The following is a 17,080-nucleotide window of genomic DNA, read 5'->3' as shown; positions in this document are numbered from 1 at the left end:
GTTTTAAAAAAATTCCAGGCAAATATTTAATTGTAAAAATTACTTACAAAATTGGGGAGGTGATAATAATAACATACAGAGTTCTCTAAAATAATATTTTAAGTTTAAGATTCTACTACGAGTAAATAGACTTGAAAAAATAAAACTGACAAAAACAAAGAAATAATTTTTTTTTTCTATTTTTTTCAAGTTTCGACTTTGAGTAAAGGCACTGAATTAAAAAACACCAGCTTGGAGGCAACCAAAAATGTAAAATTTAAAGAACTGAAAAATTGATTTTTTTTATTTTAATTTTTGGTGCGGATATTTATAAAGCGTTTTTTAGGGTTTATTTTTTTTATTAGTTTTATTTTAACTTAAAGTACGGATATGCGAACAATAAAGGTTGTTAATCATATGAAGAAAGTTTTTTAAAAATAATTTAAAGGCAACAAACTGGCTTACTGATAAAAATAAGAAAAGATACAGAGAAATTTCGTAAAGAGAAGACTTCGTGAAGAGGGGTGTGAGCTAAGGTTCTCTGAAATATTGCATTATGTTCTATTTTATTTTAATTCTATAAGTAGTAAATAATTTTATTGAAGATATATATAAAATACTTTTAATGGAAACGCCAAAAGAACTTATTCTCTGCAAGTTAAAATAAAATTGATGAAAAGAAAGGATTGAAATTTGTTAAAAAGGAAATTATCAATTACTAATCAATCGAAAACTTTCTTGTTTTATTGAAATCTCTTAAAACAGAATTTGAAGTATTTTATTTGACGTTACTTTCTCAGTAGTAAATTTGTTTTTCATTCCTATTTTTATTAAAATGCATATAATAAATGTAGGTCTTATTGGTTACTTGTCAGAGTTTAAAAAACGTATAGATGCGCAGTATTTCTTCCTGGGATGTCTGAAGAACTGTTGACTATACAGTGAAGGTACCGCGACATAACGTCATAGGTAGCAAGAAGAAAGTTGCCGATCCAGCAGCTCTTCTTCATCTGCAATTCAACTAAGCTTTTTATACTTCGACAAGTAAGAATAATAAATATTCACAAAATAGATAATTAATTAATTTCCTATGGTTATTTATAAGATTAACTTTCTTGGAAACTTTTAGAGATGAGATTGTTTAGTCTACGTAGGAAGTAATATCTCGGTTCATTTTATTCTATCAGACTGAAATGTATTCAAATTTATCAACTAATCGGTTGTGAATAATCTTTATTGTGTTTCTTGTATATAATGAAAACTCTATAAAATGATCTGCGTCATAGCTTTTTTATTGCAATATTCACGTTTGAAGAATCAATTTTGAAAATATGAAAATCGATTAATTTTAATAATTGAAATTCTTTTAAAATCTACCATATATACATAACAAGGTTAGCACATTTTATATTTACCTTTGTGTTCCAAAAAAATTATCTGTCATTCGTAATGGATATTAATTCCCTGAGATATTTTTTTTCTACTGAGTTATATGCGAAGTTAGCTAGAATCACTCTTAAATTAAAAAGTACGACATCTATATTTTATTAATTTTAATTTTATTGAGATTAAAATGCATTTCATTTTCAGCTCTAGTTAACATTACATTCAATATATGAAATATATAAATGATTTAATATTTAATTTTTCAATAATAATGAAGTGAATTTATATTTTATTCTAAAAGGTTTTTTAAATTGAATTTTATTGTATATTTAATTATAGCGAGAGAGTTACTTAAAATAATTTTTCTTTTATTAAAAGTAGCTTCTTAGAGCTCCTTATAAGAAAGAATAACCATTTTCTTTAGACATTTTTACGTCATTCTTTATTCTGTATTGGCTTATTATTATGTTACACATGCTTCTATCTTTTAACTTAATTAGGAAATTATTTCCATTGATAAAAAGGTTTTTTATATTTCGTCTTAAAATTTATTTTATTGTTCTATTATTTCTACCTTTTTTCATAGACTTAAGTTTTTTAATGTCTTACTATAAAATAATAATAATCGTTTTAGGTAATAAAAAATTATACATATTATTGTATTTTTATGTGTCAATATTTTTATTGTTCTAAGTAGTTAATATTTTAGGAAAAAACTAAATAATTGTCACTATTGTTAACTGAAAATTTAAACAACGATAACGCAAAAGTATCAAAGTAAAGTGAAATGAAATTATTTAATTAAAACTATTTTTAATTATCTATATATTATTATTTGAGAAATGAATATAACATACATTTCCAGTTTATATTACTTTAAAATTAGAGAAAATCTTTTTAGATTTACTTAGCTCAGCGGGCGGATTTATTGGTTAACGCGTCGTCACAAATTAGTTGTTTAACAGCTAATTTTCGAAGTCGAAGGTTCTGAAGTTCAAATCCTAGTAAAAGTTAGTTGCTTTTACACGGATTTCAATATTATATCGTGGATACCGTTGTTCTTTGGTGGTAGGGTCTCAATTAACCACACATCTTTGGAATGGTTGATCTGAGATTGTACAAGATTACATTTCACTTAATTTACATTCATACACATCCTCATTCATTCTGTGAAGTAATAATACCTTACGGTGGTCCCGGAGGCTAAACAGAAAAAAGGGAGAGGATTTGAATACCAGACAGTGATACCTGTGTACTTCGGTGGTTGGGTTTAACTAACCGCACATCACAGGAATGGTCGGCCTGAGTCTGTACAAAACTACATCTCATTTACGTCACAATATCCTCACCTCATTGGGTCGTCAGGGGGGGGGGTTGCTTATTGTTCATTAATTTACCACATTGCAACGTACACATAAGGAAAGTAGATTAAAAAAAAATTACTTCTTATATAGAATGTTTCTAAAATGGTGGGCTGGATATACTTTTTCGGATTCTACTTGTAAAACTAAACAGAAAATATCCTCAGGAAAAATGGCAATTTCTACTTCGTTCTCCCACTGTCCGCCATTTTGTTATCTTTATATAAAAATTTATATCTCAAGTTCGGATAGACGAATCACATTAATATTTGGTAAGCGTCTTGGTAATAAAGTTTTAAAATAAGCAAAAAATCAGGACTTAAATACGTTTGCAAATTACATAATGGCGGCCATGTTTATTTTTGAATCCGTTGTATTTTCATAAACATTAGTTTCATCAAAATTTATGTTATTTACTAAAATATTAACCTTTTTACTTTCTTCAAAATGATATTTTATTTTTTTAAATCGGTTAACAAATATCCGAGTTATGGCAGAAAATTGATGTTGTAATTATGTGTCTGTTTTCATGTCCACTTTACGTTCAATTCGATGGAATATTAATTGTTTTTATTTATTGTAAATTAGTATCAAATTAAGTAATAACTCACAATAATAGACCTAAAAATTATGACACAAAGAATAACCGTCGGGTTATTAACCTAGATGTTTGTTTTGAATTTCCAGTAAATCTTTTGAGTTATTTAAAAAAGCAATAATAAAATAAATTGTTTATCTATTTCATCTCTTTTCTAAAAAGTAAACAATTTTAATCCGATAATAAACAGATTAAATCTGTAAGATTCAAATTTTACTTCCGCGTTCCACCTTAATAAATCCCTTTCACGGTACAAGGGGATCAATACATTTTTTTCTTTAATTATTCTTCATTATCTTAAAAAAAAAGTTGTATTATCATCAAGAGAATAATTATACAAAATATTAGAACAAAATCCAGTACACAGGATAACGACAATCGATTTTCCCGGGAATTTATAACCACGCTGTTTCTGAACGACTGACAGATTTACTTAACCTTTTTGCCAGATCTTTTTACATAATACATATACATATATAAATGACCTACAGCTAAAAGGTTCCTCACAATATAACTACTTCCTGTAAGCTTGACTTTCCTCAGAAATCTTGTGAAGAAACCGTCTCTGTTATTTCAAATGTAAATAAAAAACAAAATTATTAATTCCAATATTGTTTTTTTTTATATTACAGACGTACGTACGAGATTTCATCGCATTTTTGTATTAAGTTTAGTAATTATCCTGATTAAAGAAAAGAGTTATTGATAGAACTGGATTTTTTCAACAAACTGGATTTCCCATAAATTTCAAATAACGTTTTAACGGACAAATTTGTGTTAAATCTATTCTGCTGAAATAAGATAAACGTATACTGTTTTCTATATATATTTTTTTAATGCTATTTTAAGATAAATTTAAAAATAAAATACTTCAGTTAAAATTTCAGAGATCCGTTTTGCGCCTTTCTCCAAAATGCTTTTTTTGCACAAATATCAGATAACTATCTAGGCAAAATCGTAATTATTCTAAGTATCTTTGATTAGAATCTCATTGGTTCTATAACATTTTATATTCCAGAGTTGTATGATAGTTGTCTAGACTGTTTTTTTTTTATATTTTTAATTTATTAATCAATGATAATTTTTTATTTTTTGTAGATAAATGTTTGATTTAACTGGTTGGGTTTCTTTTTAACATGTACGTCACATCTACAAATTATTTTACTTTCTGGTAATTACTTCTTTTTATAATATATTAATTTACATTTTACTTTATCTGAATATTTTTTTACCAGTTCTTCTCTACTTTTAGTTCCCACTGAACCACAGTTGATTTACTGTATACATTCGTTAAAAGTAAATAAAGAGAGGAATCATGTCAGGAAAAATTCAATTAAAACCACTGATATTCGTTTAGATATTTTTAATCTATTATACGTGTAAGTGTGTGTGTGTGTGTGTGTGTGTGTGTGTATGGATTGTGTGTTTTGTGTGCGTGTGAATTAATCCATATACCAGTTATCAATGCTGTTAGCAGTTCTAATTCGCTTTCTGTTTCGTAGAAGGTAACACGAGTAGATAAAATATACTTCAATTTTTTTCATTTATAAATAAAACCACAGGTACATCACATTGACTGTTCTAGTTTATCAATCAAAACATTTTTGAATACCATTTATTTCCAGTATTTTTTTACTTCATACAAATGAGCAACCGTTATAAATTGTTCATAACGGTTTTTAGGGAAATTAAATATAGTTAAATTTTTTTTAAAAATCATCTCAAACGTTCTTTTATATAGATTAACTTGTTTAGAAGTTATTGTTAAGTGAAACACAAATATTTCTACCATTTATTTTTATTCTTTGAGCGTCTACAAGATTTACTGTTCGTAGAACTTGTATCTTAAAATATTATTACATATAAAATTTTATAAGAATTTTAAAAATATAAATTTTACATAAACTGTTCGGTAGTAGAGTACAAACAGAGTGGTACTTTTGAATAATCCATACGAAATGATATGAAAAAAAATCATGCTATGGAATATTTCAATTTAATAAAATTGAGTTTATAGACGATGAAGTGGGAGAACATTATTGAGGTTGCAGGGGAGCTTTTATACATCGAGAGTGTTGGGGTGACTATATTTATGGTGCTCGTTCGTGACCAGCATCTGTTGGAAGAGTTAGTGGAATGAGGAACGGATTATGGTATGTACCGTACTGTACTGGTAGTTCGTGCATTGGCCACATCCTAAGCGTACACATCATCCTGCAACAGGTGGTATAGGCAATCTGAACACCATCTAAATAGTAATGTATAATTTGTACTGAACTTGTAAGTTTTTAAAAAATACTTATTGCGACATATCACTTGTAATCTAATGGCTCTATTATTTTTTTCTTTAAATAAATATAACATATTGTAGGGCATTCCAGTCCATTATTTAAATATTACATTTTACTTGTTGAAAAATCAATTAATAATATTAATTAATGTAATAAGATAAAAAAAGGAATAACATCAACGCAGTCGTAATCAAAAGTACAAAATTCTAATATAATTTAAATAAAAATGAATTTGATTATTAAAAAAAAGTTGGTTCCAAGATTATTTTATTTTTATAGTCAGTATAATATTTAAATAAAAAGCTGATCTTTGTTTCACTCCTGATCGTTTTCATTGACCTCAATAAAAAAGGGTAGTTTTCAATTCGACCGGTACGTATTTTTTATGTATTTTGAAGTGTTACAATAAAAACGTCAATCGATTTTAATGACTGCTTTTTCACGTTTTAGAGAAGTTGTTCTAGTGATCGTGAAAGCTTTTAACACACATAACTTAAGTGGAATATTATTTAAACTAAGAATTATAACTAAATAAATAATTTGAAAATATTTCATCATCATTAAAGTCAAAGAATTTTGATGAAAATTATGTGGAATTCTAAGGTTTAAGAAATAATTACACTCGTGCATTTCAGGAAAACTTAATTCAAACATCAATGAGACTTCTCTCTTTACGACATTTATTTTGCATTCCTAATCTTATTTTTATAAAGTGAAAATTTCCTGCCTTAGCCTTTTTTGCACAGAATAAATTTTAGTAGGCTGTCCGATCCAAATTATAATAATGTCGTAAGAACAAATTAATTTATCCATTCGGTCACAATCAGATAAATTGTTTAGATTTTGACAGATAATCCAAATATTTTCATAAAATTTAAAAGCAGAACAAAATTAAATCGTAAAAACTGTATAAATAACAGCCTGAAAAATACATTAAAAAAAATTAATCTTTCAGTTCTTAATTTCGTTTTTTTTTTTTTAAATTTGCGCCAAATGAATAATTTTATGTTTTCATTTTTTTAAATATATCGGAATTTAAGAAATTAAAAATATTTATAGATGAATTTTATTTTAAATCGATTTTAATTTTTTTCTTAAATTTTATTTTTTTTTATTTTTTTTTTTTTTACTGTAACGATTTACGTGCTTGATTTTGAGGGAGCCTGAAAAAATGATGTTATATTTTAATAGGGAATTATGTGGGCATAATAAATATTTAATAATGACGTAAAACTTAGTTGTATACATATGATGATGACTGTGATGACGGGATTTAATAGCTCAATGATATAATTATACAAAACGTTATATATAAATTACGTTTTATCTTAGTCTACTTTGCAGCTTTAAAATGAATATATTAATGGACTTAAAATTATAATTTCTCACAAATAAAGAAATCTTTAACCGTTTCCTTAATTCAATATAAAATAAGAAAGTAGCAATATAAAAATAAAAACAAAATGAATGAAAATTACCCTTACTGTTATAACATCTTTTTAAGGCATTTTATCGCGATAAAAGCATTATTGAACGAAAGAGCGAATGATTGAACATAGGGAAATGACTTAAAACACGGGAATGATGCCTTTGCACATCACTAGCTCTGCACAATGTAAGCTATTATGTTATTTTACCTTCAACTCTTCCTCTTTTAACCTCAATAAAACCTCTTAACGTTATCATTTATTTTCATTGGTCCATTATCATCATCATCTGATTACGTTATTATCAATTTTTATATTATTATTTAATTTAAAATAATGGTTTTTTAATAATAATAATCTAATTATTTTAATAACCATTCTTATTAATTTTTTACACCTGTTAAGTAAATTTTTTTATCTAAATTATTCATCCTACTTCAAGCTTTTTTAAAAAAAATTGAATAATATTTTAAATTAAAAAAATATATTTGGTCTCTACTTTTTTATTAAATTAAGATAACCGAATAATCTAAAATAAACCAATAATTCTACGGATAAAATGTTTTCTTACTAATAAACATAAAAATGTTTCTAGAAAAAGCTCAAACTACTAGTAATGACATTTTTTTTAAAAATGTTGCAATCATTACAGTAATGGCATTAAGAAAAAAATAATTTAAAAATGCATGTTCTGTAAGGAAATTCTGTTGTCCAATGCAGTCGTCCAATAAATTCAATAAGCATAAAACTATACTTTTTAAATTTCATCTCCTATGTGAGATTCCGTTTTAAGAAATTTACACCTATCTACTGTTAAAAAGTAATATTTACTTAAATTAAATAAAAAAGTAAAAATCAAATAAATCTTTTTGAAAAAATAGATGCTTTAAGACTTTCAGCTGTTCATTGTTTACAATTTTGTCTAACTGAAATATAATAGCAAAACACAGAGTGTATCCTGAACTTCTATCGAGATGTCATAACCTATTCTATTCGAGAAAATAACGATAAAAGTTCTTATAAACATATGTCCTAAAATGGTTCGTTTGCAAGTTACGGCCTCTGAAAAATTTCCCTCTGATTTTAGCTACCTCAATAAAATGAGGTCGTACTTTGGAAGTTAATTAAGAGGCAGAATTAGCAATATTTTGTGATTTTTGACCTAAAAATCGAATAAAATAGGTCTCAGAACTGTATCTGCAGTAACTAAAGAAATTTGGTGTGAAAACCAATAAATTGAGGTAAAAACCCATGTTTTTTGTGTTTCAGATACAATAAATACCTTTGATAGTAAACACATAAAACTTTTAAACAAAATAAGAGAATTTAATCCTGAAAATAATAGCGTAAGATAAGTCGAATAAAACAAAGAAAATTCGAATTTTATTTAGAAACAGTGCATTACTATATTTGTCAGAAAAGTACTTATTTAAATCTACCTTTTAATTAACGTCCAAAAAATTTCAGTACGACCTGATCTCACCAAGATAGCTGAAATTCTAGCGAAATCTTTCACTAGCCGTAACTCGCAAACTAAGAATGTTAGGATATATGTTTATATGAAGCTTCTTCAGGACATATGTTTATATAAACTTTTTCCATTATATTTACGAGTAGAATAGATTATGAAAGTCCCGTTAGAACTTCGTGATACACTCTGTATATTACCGAATTATTTTTGTCTTCTAATACCTATTTTTTTTTAGTTTTTTTCGGATTCGTCAAATAAAATTTGGCGTAATTTATACGGCCTGTTGCCACTCTCTATGAAGACCGTAAACCAAGGCTTTAATATTGTAATACAATTTGTAACGTGTGAAGCATGCCATCATTGAACGAGATTCGAACCAGGAGTTCACAAGTGAAAAATGAATACGCTGACACATCACCAGTTAGGTAAAAAAAAAAAATTATAAAGGATAATACCTTATAAAATGGCAAAAATATACAACCTTTACTTCCTTGTACGAAGCAAAAAAAGTATTGTAATCGCGAAAAATTTCGGTCTTCAGATTTCATCTCCTTTCTTCTTTTTTTAAATTTTTTTTTACTTCCTTACCATCTCTGAATCCATTTTGACTAGTTTCGGTGTACTAGGTTTCGTACGTACGTATGTATGTATGTATGTATGTATGTATCTCGCATAACTCAAAAACTGTTAGCCGTAGGATGTTAAAATTTTGTATTTAGCACTGTTGTAACACCTAGTTCGCCACCTCCCTTTTTGATTACAATCAAAATTAAAAATAAAATTTTAATTAATGAAATATTTTGATATTAAAAGGAAGGCACATCGGTTCAAATCAGACTTCATTTCCTTTTGTTTCTTTTTTTAATCTTTTTTTTTTTTTTTTACTTTTTTTTTTAATTTAAATATATTTTTTAAAATAATTATTAACCCGAAATTATAAAAAAAAATAAAAAAATTATTAGTAAAATAAAATTTTATGTACCTTTAAAAATGTGTGAACGTACTAATTTAAATAATTAGTTATTAAATTTTAATAGTCTAATTTTAATTAGTTATTTAATTTTAATAAATTAATTAAATTACAATTAGTTATTAAAATTAATTAATTATAAATAATTAATATTAAAAGTAGTGTGCGTATAATAAATTTCGTGAAACATGTGATATTATTTAATATTAATTGAAATTACAATTTTAAATCGTATTATTCTTGGATTTTCTAGTTTAATTTTACTTAATTATTCTGGAATTTCTGTTTAATTTTAACTACAGAGTGACTGAAAAATAGGCCCTCACAAGAACAAAAATACATTGAGGCATACATGCCCGATCTGTAATAAATTGCAAAAAATTCTTACTTTTAGTTCATTACTCTTCTGATATTGTTGGACAATATTCTCTCTAAATCGGAGATGATCATCATTTCGTTTATTTGTTTTTTATTGCCAATCATTTAATCGCTCTTTGGTTTGATATAATTCTTCTAATATTTTTTTATGTATACGTTCTCTAGTTTTCAAATTTTCTCTCTCTTTATATTCATCATCCTCTCTTAATCTTTTTATTTTTCCCTTGCTCTTAGCATTTTCTTCCCCTTCATATTCATCTTCTTGTCGTTTTTTGAGATATATTTCTTCATTTTATTTTTATTTTTCCAGTATGATTGTTTCTTTTTCGTTTATGATTTTTCACCAAATAATCCAATAATAAAAACTGAATATTTTACACCGTTAGGTCGAAATTAACATTTATTTCCATTATACAGGAGTTCATTAAACGGAATAGTTTAATTATTATTAAATTTTGTTTATACGACATACCAGAAATTAAAAACTTTTGTTAATCACCAACTCACGAAGATACGAATAATACTGATCTAGTAATACAAATAATAAACGGATTTTATTCTATTCTAATATTTCATGTAAGATTGTTGAATTAATAATTGTATAGATATTTGACGTTAATAAAACCTAATATTTGAGCAATTGTGTAACTGTCCACTTTATTAAAGAATTGGAGAATCTTATCTCACTTTCAAATGAAATAAGTTTAAATAAAATGCAGCAAAAAATGTATGTATGTAATTTACTAGGCGTACAAGGAAATTATGTGGTTCCACATCAGATTTTTTTCATTTAAATATAAAAATTATAAATTCACTTAATATATTCGTATAAAAAGCAATATTTTCCTTTTTAAAATGAAAATCACTTGATTTTTTTCTATTTTAAAATGATGTAAGATATTACGAACCAATTAGATATTTTAGTGGAAATCGTAAAATGACTGTTAATATGAAATCTAATTAAAAATGATTATAATAAAAATAGTATAAACTACCAAACATTATTTTCTGAAAGAAATTTTATTTATTACAAGATAAAAATAATAATACAGAATAATCAAATTTGGTTTCCACTTTTTTTTTCTACTTTTGTTCACAAGGTTAAACATCTGTGATAAAAATAAAATGCATATGCACTTCTTGTAAATGAAAATTGAATCAAAGGAAACTACTTTTAAAAACATCTGTGACAATTCTAATATTTAACTACATTTCATCGTTTTAGAGATTTAAAAATAAAACTTGTTTAAACTCATCTGTTTTGATTTTAACCAAAAAAAAAAAAATTAATAACCTGAAAATTTCTACCACGAACCATCTTTTAAGTTAAAATATTTTCCCGGCGTGTAAGATAAAGTAAGTTTTTATAAAAAATATGTCCTTTCCTTTTATGCTTATGTAATTATTGGACGATCTCGTTGTATTTTGTAGAATTCTACGCAACCATATTAATTTTATCTATTCCTGGTGAAATGTAATTTATCTTCAAAATTAATTTAAACATTAGAAATTTTATTTACGTAATTTATCTCTGTATTTTTTCCTACAAAATAATAAGTTCCATTAAATTTTTCAAGTTAATAAATAAAATAAAAACTTAATTTAATTTTTTTTCTTGAGATTACATAGATTCATTGCTGCGGTAATTATCCTTGATCTCAATCAAAAAAGATAAAAAAATTAAAAAATTTTTTCACACTGATTTAACATCTAGCAACGTAGTCCAAAATGTAGTTTGTCAGACAAATCAAATTGTTATAACACAGGATGAAAGGGGTTCTTGCTGCTTAAAAACACACACAATTAATTTCTAAAGAGATGTTTTCAAATCTATCAAAACAGCTGTAAAGTCATACAATTATAAAAATTCATTCTTACATTAATTTCGTTAAAAAAGTTAATGAAAGTATCGCTTTTTACTTCTTTTCCCCATCCTACTGATGGCCTCCACCTCGATTTCTGAGGTCTCGGAGATGAATCATCCAATCCTCCACAGTAAATGACGGAGGATGTTTTGCTGCCGGTATCAGATGATACCGACCTAAATGGCGTGGTGAGCATTGCAACAGAGTTTAGGTTTGATGCACTCCCCGGTAAAATGTCTGGGGTGGCTAAAATGCTCGCCCGCTCTCTTATGGGCGTCAGTGCTTTCGAGGACTCCATTTTTGGTCGTCCAATATCCTCTTTCTCTAATATTATTATATCTTGCTTCCTACTTTTCTGATTTGGGAGTTTTTAATCTGTACTTTGACTTCGGGCTTCCTTATCATTTTGGTTTCACTTTCTTTCATCTTGGAACTGGTCAAAGGCTCATTTCTCAGCGGAGAAAAACTCTTTTGTTTAATGACATCTGCTGTTTTGTTACCGGTTTTAGGCTGTCTTCTCGGGTTGGATAATTACCAATTTTCTTATTCTTCTAGCATACTAGCTAGCTCAGCAATTACGTCTTTCGGTTTGAAAGAAGTTGCAGGAGCCGCAGAAATCTGTGCATACATTATCTTCGACGATCTACTTTGAGCAATTTTCCTCGCTTCGAAGTAGCTCACCTTTTGAATGGTCTTAACCTCTTGGATAACTACTTCTTCTACTTAGATAATTTCTCGATTTTTCAGAATGAGTCCTATGACAGTTGACACAGATAGGCGGATCCCTGCACTTTGCAAAACATGGAATCTATCCAAAGCAACTTTTAGTCTTGATTTTCTTACAAATTTCATCTTCAAAACCTTGAAAAACAACAGCTAAAATCGATCTATAATTACTATCTCTTGCATTTCGCAGAGTTATACTTTATTTTCATGATGTTATTACATGCACATAATCCTCTGCCAAATAAAATATAGCTACGTACTCCCAGAACAATATTAGACATTTTTGCCCTTTTATTTACAATATGCAATTTATTTCACCGACACAAAGAAGAACTATTATTACAGTGCACAATTTCAAGAAAGGAGATTTTTTCCAATCAAAAAAGAATTTTATTAATGGTCAGAGAAGAATATATAATTAAATGAACGTTAAAGAATTGTTGTAAAACATAACTGTAACTCGTCCATATAATTATAATTTTGTTCATTGGCAACTGTACTTTTTTGTGTCGTTTTTGTTTTTTAAATATATAAATAATTATTAATAATCTTAGAATTAGATATTTTCTTTTAAATTATAAAATAAAATAATAATTTAAATGAATAATAATTTAGAATAAATAATTTAGATGTTATTATTAATTAAAGGGAAAAATAATGAAGTACTTTCTTCTAAAATTATTTAACGTTGGTATAGAACTGTGCAAACTAAGTATGGTTTTGTAATTACTCGTTTAATTAATTTTCTGTTGATTCTAGATTCTGAGAATAAGGCAACGATGAAAAGGGGATGATTGAGGGAAACGTTCATTCCGTGTATCTTATCACGTACAGTTACAAACTGAGTTATCTCTATCTGAATTCAATTTATTTGTTAATATAATAGAAAAAAATTATTATTATAATTGAGAAAAAATGTATTCCGTTGCTTATATTTATTAAAATTGATAAAAAAAAAGACGTTTACGAAAAAACTCATAAAAAATATATTTTGGATTTTTATTATATTTATTATTATTTCTATTAATTTATTATCTGTTTCATCAATTAATCGTTCATATAATTATTAAATATAAAAATTTATTTTAATGTAAATATTTTTAATTCCTCATTTCATTTCATGTTTTATAAATTCTAATATAAGTTTCCTATGTTAATATTATCAATATTATTTGTACCTCAATCCATTTAGGTACATGAGTTTTGAATTCGTTTGTTCAAACGTCTTTGTAAAAAAAAAAATATGAAAATACTTACGAATAAAATTGAAGAGAATATTAAGTTTTTTTTAAGAATTTCGTAATTGTATGCGTCATTCCATAATAAGAATGTTTGTTTTAACGAATATTAAATAAATTAATATCCAAAATGATAAAATTCTACCGTATTTTTACAGTTGAAGTTTGATAAACATAGAAATATTTTTACAAAAAAACTTCCCTGTAAAAACATTTACAACATTTGTAGTAAAGAATAAATTTATCGTCTAAAAATTTTACCCCATAAATTTGTCATGTTTTATGTTAACTCTCACGGGAGAATTCGGCTGAAAGTATTTATAATTCATTCTGACTCATGTAGATACATTTATTTTTGAAATTTTATGACATCCACAAGCTACAGAATTCCAAAAATAGACAAATTTGATCCTGAAGAAAGTCTAAACTTGAAAAAAAACTACGGCAAATTTAATCTTTATTTAAAGAGGATTCAGGAATCCTGCAGATTCTCAAATAATTCTTTGGTATCTAGAGGTAAAATAGTTGTCATTCCATAATAAGAATGTTTGTTTTAACGAATATTAAATAAATTAATATCCAAAATGATAAAATTCTACCGTATTTTTACAGTTGAAGTTTGATAAACATAGAAATATTTTTACAGAAAAACTTCCCTGTAAAAACATTTACAACATTTGTAGTAAAGAATAAATTTATCGTCTAAAAATTTTACCCCATAAATTTGTCATGTTTTATGTTAACTCTCACGGGAGAATTCAGCTGAAAGTATTTATAATTCATTCTGACTCATGTAGATACATTTATTTTTGAAATTTTGTGACATCCACAAGCTACAGAATTCCAAAAATAGACAAATTTGATCCTGAAGAAAGTCTAAACTTGAAAAAAAACTACGGCAAATTTAATCTTTATTTAAAGAGGATTCAGGAATCCTGCAGATTCTCAAATAATTCTTTGGTATCTAGAGGTAAAATAGTTGTTGAAGAGTAGATATTTCAAATCTATTTGTTATAAATCGTTCTAAAGATCTTTAGAAAAAACGATTAAATATGAATTTAAATTTTCTTTACTTAAAGATGAAGTAGTTACTTAAAAAATGAATGATTACATTGCAGGTGTTATTACAACCTCCTTGTAGAATGCAACTCATAATTTTCAGTGCTTTGGGCTCTGGAATCCAAAAATTTATTGAAAATTTGTTGAAAAATCACAATCTGCGTATTGTGGCTTAAACCAGTAAATCGCACTATCATAATAGATATTAAAATTATTTTCATATATTTGTAAATTTTAACTCGTGTATTTTAATTGATTTTTTAATTTAATATTAGAATTTCTATTCAATAAATTAAATTCTATATATATATACTTATAGATAGTCCTATTTTTAATAGTATATATATATATACTATTAAAAATATTTTTATTTTAGCTTTTTTATATTCATTTTATATTACTGGTATTCGTGTTATATGTCGAACAAATTACGTGTACTCTAAACAGATATACGGTCTTTGTTTTCATTTTCCCATTTATATTTAATATACTATTTCAAATGGTTAGGCATTCGTTTACCAATGAAATACATGCATCTGACAGCTCATACAACTAACGATACAACAATATTGACCATTACTGCTGATGTTTAAGCTTTAAATAATATATATGTTATGTTATAAAAGTCATTTTATTGTAATATTGATTAAATTTAATATTGAAATCATTTACATTTTGTGTTACATTCAGCTATTTATTATAAAATAGCTTACATAAAAATAAATTTATTTTTAAAGAAAAACTTAAAAATATTTATTTCTTTTAATCAATAATATCGTTATTCGATATGCATTATCGCGTATTATTATGCGTGTCGTATACAATAAATAAATTTTTATTCTTTCTAAAATCATAAAACATTTCATTAGTCCAATTCTCACAATTAATAAATTTAATAGATTCTTCTTTATTCATCTGTTATTTTACAAAGAACTTTAAAAAACTTTGTAAAAATAGGCCACATATAGTAATGAAATGTTTCACACCTTCTAGATCATCTGTACTCATAAAGCATATAGAACTTCTTAGTTCATATTTAAATATAGTTATTCAACTCTGAATAATCACTTGAGTAATCCAAACTGCTTATTACTTTTTCCGTTTTTTTTTCTTAGTTATCAGCCAGTAAACTGATTTTAAAGTTTCTACCGTCCCTTTCTACCCTGTGCTAATTTTTTAACTTCAGTACAATGTTACTACATTATACATCTTTAGTTACCTGTTTCTGAATAATAAGATTTTTGTCTTCGTTTACAGTTTTTATCTTCTACGATTGCGTATCCTTCGGTTAATAAATATATTAGACCATAATGTCGTAATATATAGTCGAGCAGTCTATCTGACCTTTCATCCGGAGGTCCCCCGGGTTCGAATCCTGATCAGGCATGGCATTTTCATACGCTACAAAGATTGTCATTCATTTCAGCCTCTGAAGCAGTATCTAATAATGGTCCCGGAGGTTAGAAAAGTTATATTTATATATATATATATATATATATATATATATATATATATATATTATTCTTCATGAAATAAATAATATAAAATATTTCACTTCGTTCTTTATCTACCAATTTATTTTTCAAAAACCTTTTTTCTAAAAACACATTTGAAAAGTGTTCACTCCCTTTTTATTTGCTTTACATATTCCTGTTGTCCTCTTTCCCTTCCAATAAATTGCTTAACTTCATGGTATATTTTTTAAATTCTTATATGCGTATTTGATACTAGCACATTTCTTCTCCATGAAAACTCTCGTTGCTTATGCCAGAAATGCTTTAGATGTCTACCTTAATTCAACCAACCTGTGAAATACACGATCTAAGTAACAAACTTCTGTAACTTTTTGTTATGTACCTATCATAATACCCTAACGTAATTTTTTTTTTTTTTAAGTAACATTTCATTACCATTTTTATACACAACATATGATTATTATCTTGGGACATATATACATAAAACATTTTAAGTATTTTGTTGAAATTAGGTGTAAAAAGGTATTGTGTAACTTTTAAAGAGTATAATTCTTACGCAACATTTAATTTCAGTTGTACTATTCTGTTTTGATTTTAAATAACGTACATTTCAATCTGTATGAGACCATTGTAACCCAAAATTATCTTTATTTCTCATGCGCAAACGGTGTGATGTAATTGTTGTTGGATTACAGTCAATTTATTAGAATAGTGATTATTTCATTAAAATTCCAGTCAAATAATTCTGTACTAAATCATTCAATATTTCATAATCCATCAAATTTGTACTTATTATCCACATAAATATGATAAACAAATTTATACTTCAACAATTACTATGATATAAACCATTGTA

The 17,080-nt window shown here is 26.2% G+C and overlaps 1 protein-coding gene across 4 annotated transcripts in view; it reads left to right on the top strand.

Annotated features, from left to right (window-relative positions):
- Window positions 1–17,080, top strand: part of Vmat (Vesicular monoamine transporter) — a 273,942-nt gene that overhangs the window by 165,540 nt on the left and 91,322 nt on the right. The window contains exon 1 of one of the 4 annotated variants that reach the window (XM_075367127.1): window positions 8,896–8,938. The exons of the other annotated variants lie outside the window; for them this stretch is intronic. Within the exon in view, the coding sequence (XP_075223242.1) occupies window positions 8,911–8,938 (28 nt within the window). The 5' untranslated portion in view covers window positions 8,896–8,910. Of the gene's footprint in view, window positions 1–8,895; window positions 8,939–17,080 lie in introns of those variants that run through there. 4 annotated transcript variants of the gene reach the window in all.

Source organism: Lycorma delicatula, chromosome 5 (genome assembly GCF_047948215.1).
Source record: "Lycorma delicatula isolate Av1 chromosome 5, ASM4794821v1, whole genome shotgun sequence".
Taxonomy (NCBI): domain Eukaryota; kingdom Metazoa; phylum Arthropoda; class Insecta; order Hemiptera; family Fulgoridae; genus Lycorma; species Lycorma delicatula.
Note: the sequence above shows the minus strand (reverse complement) of the source record. Positions and strands in the feature narration are given on the sequence as shown.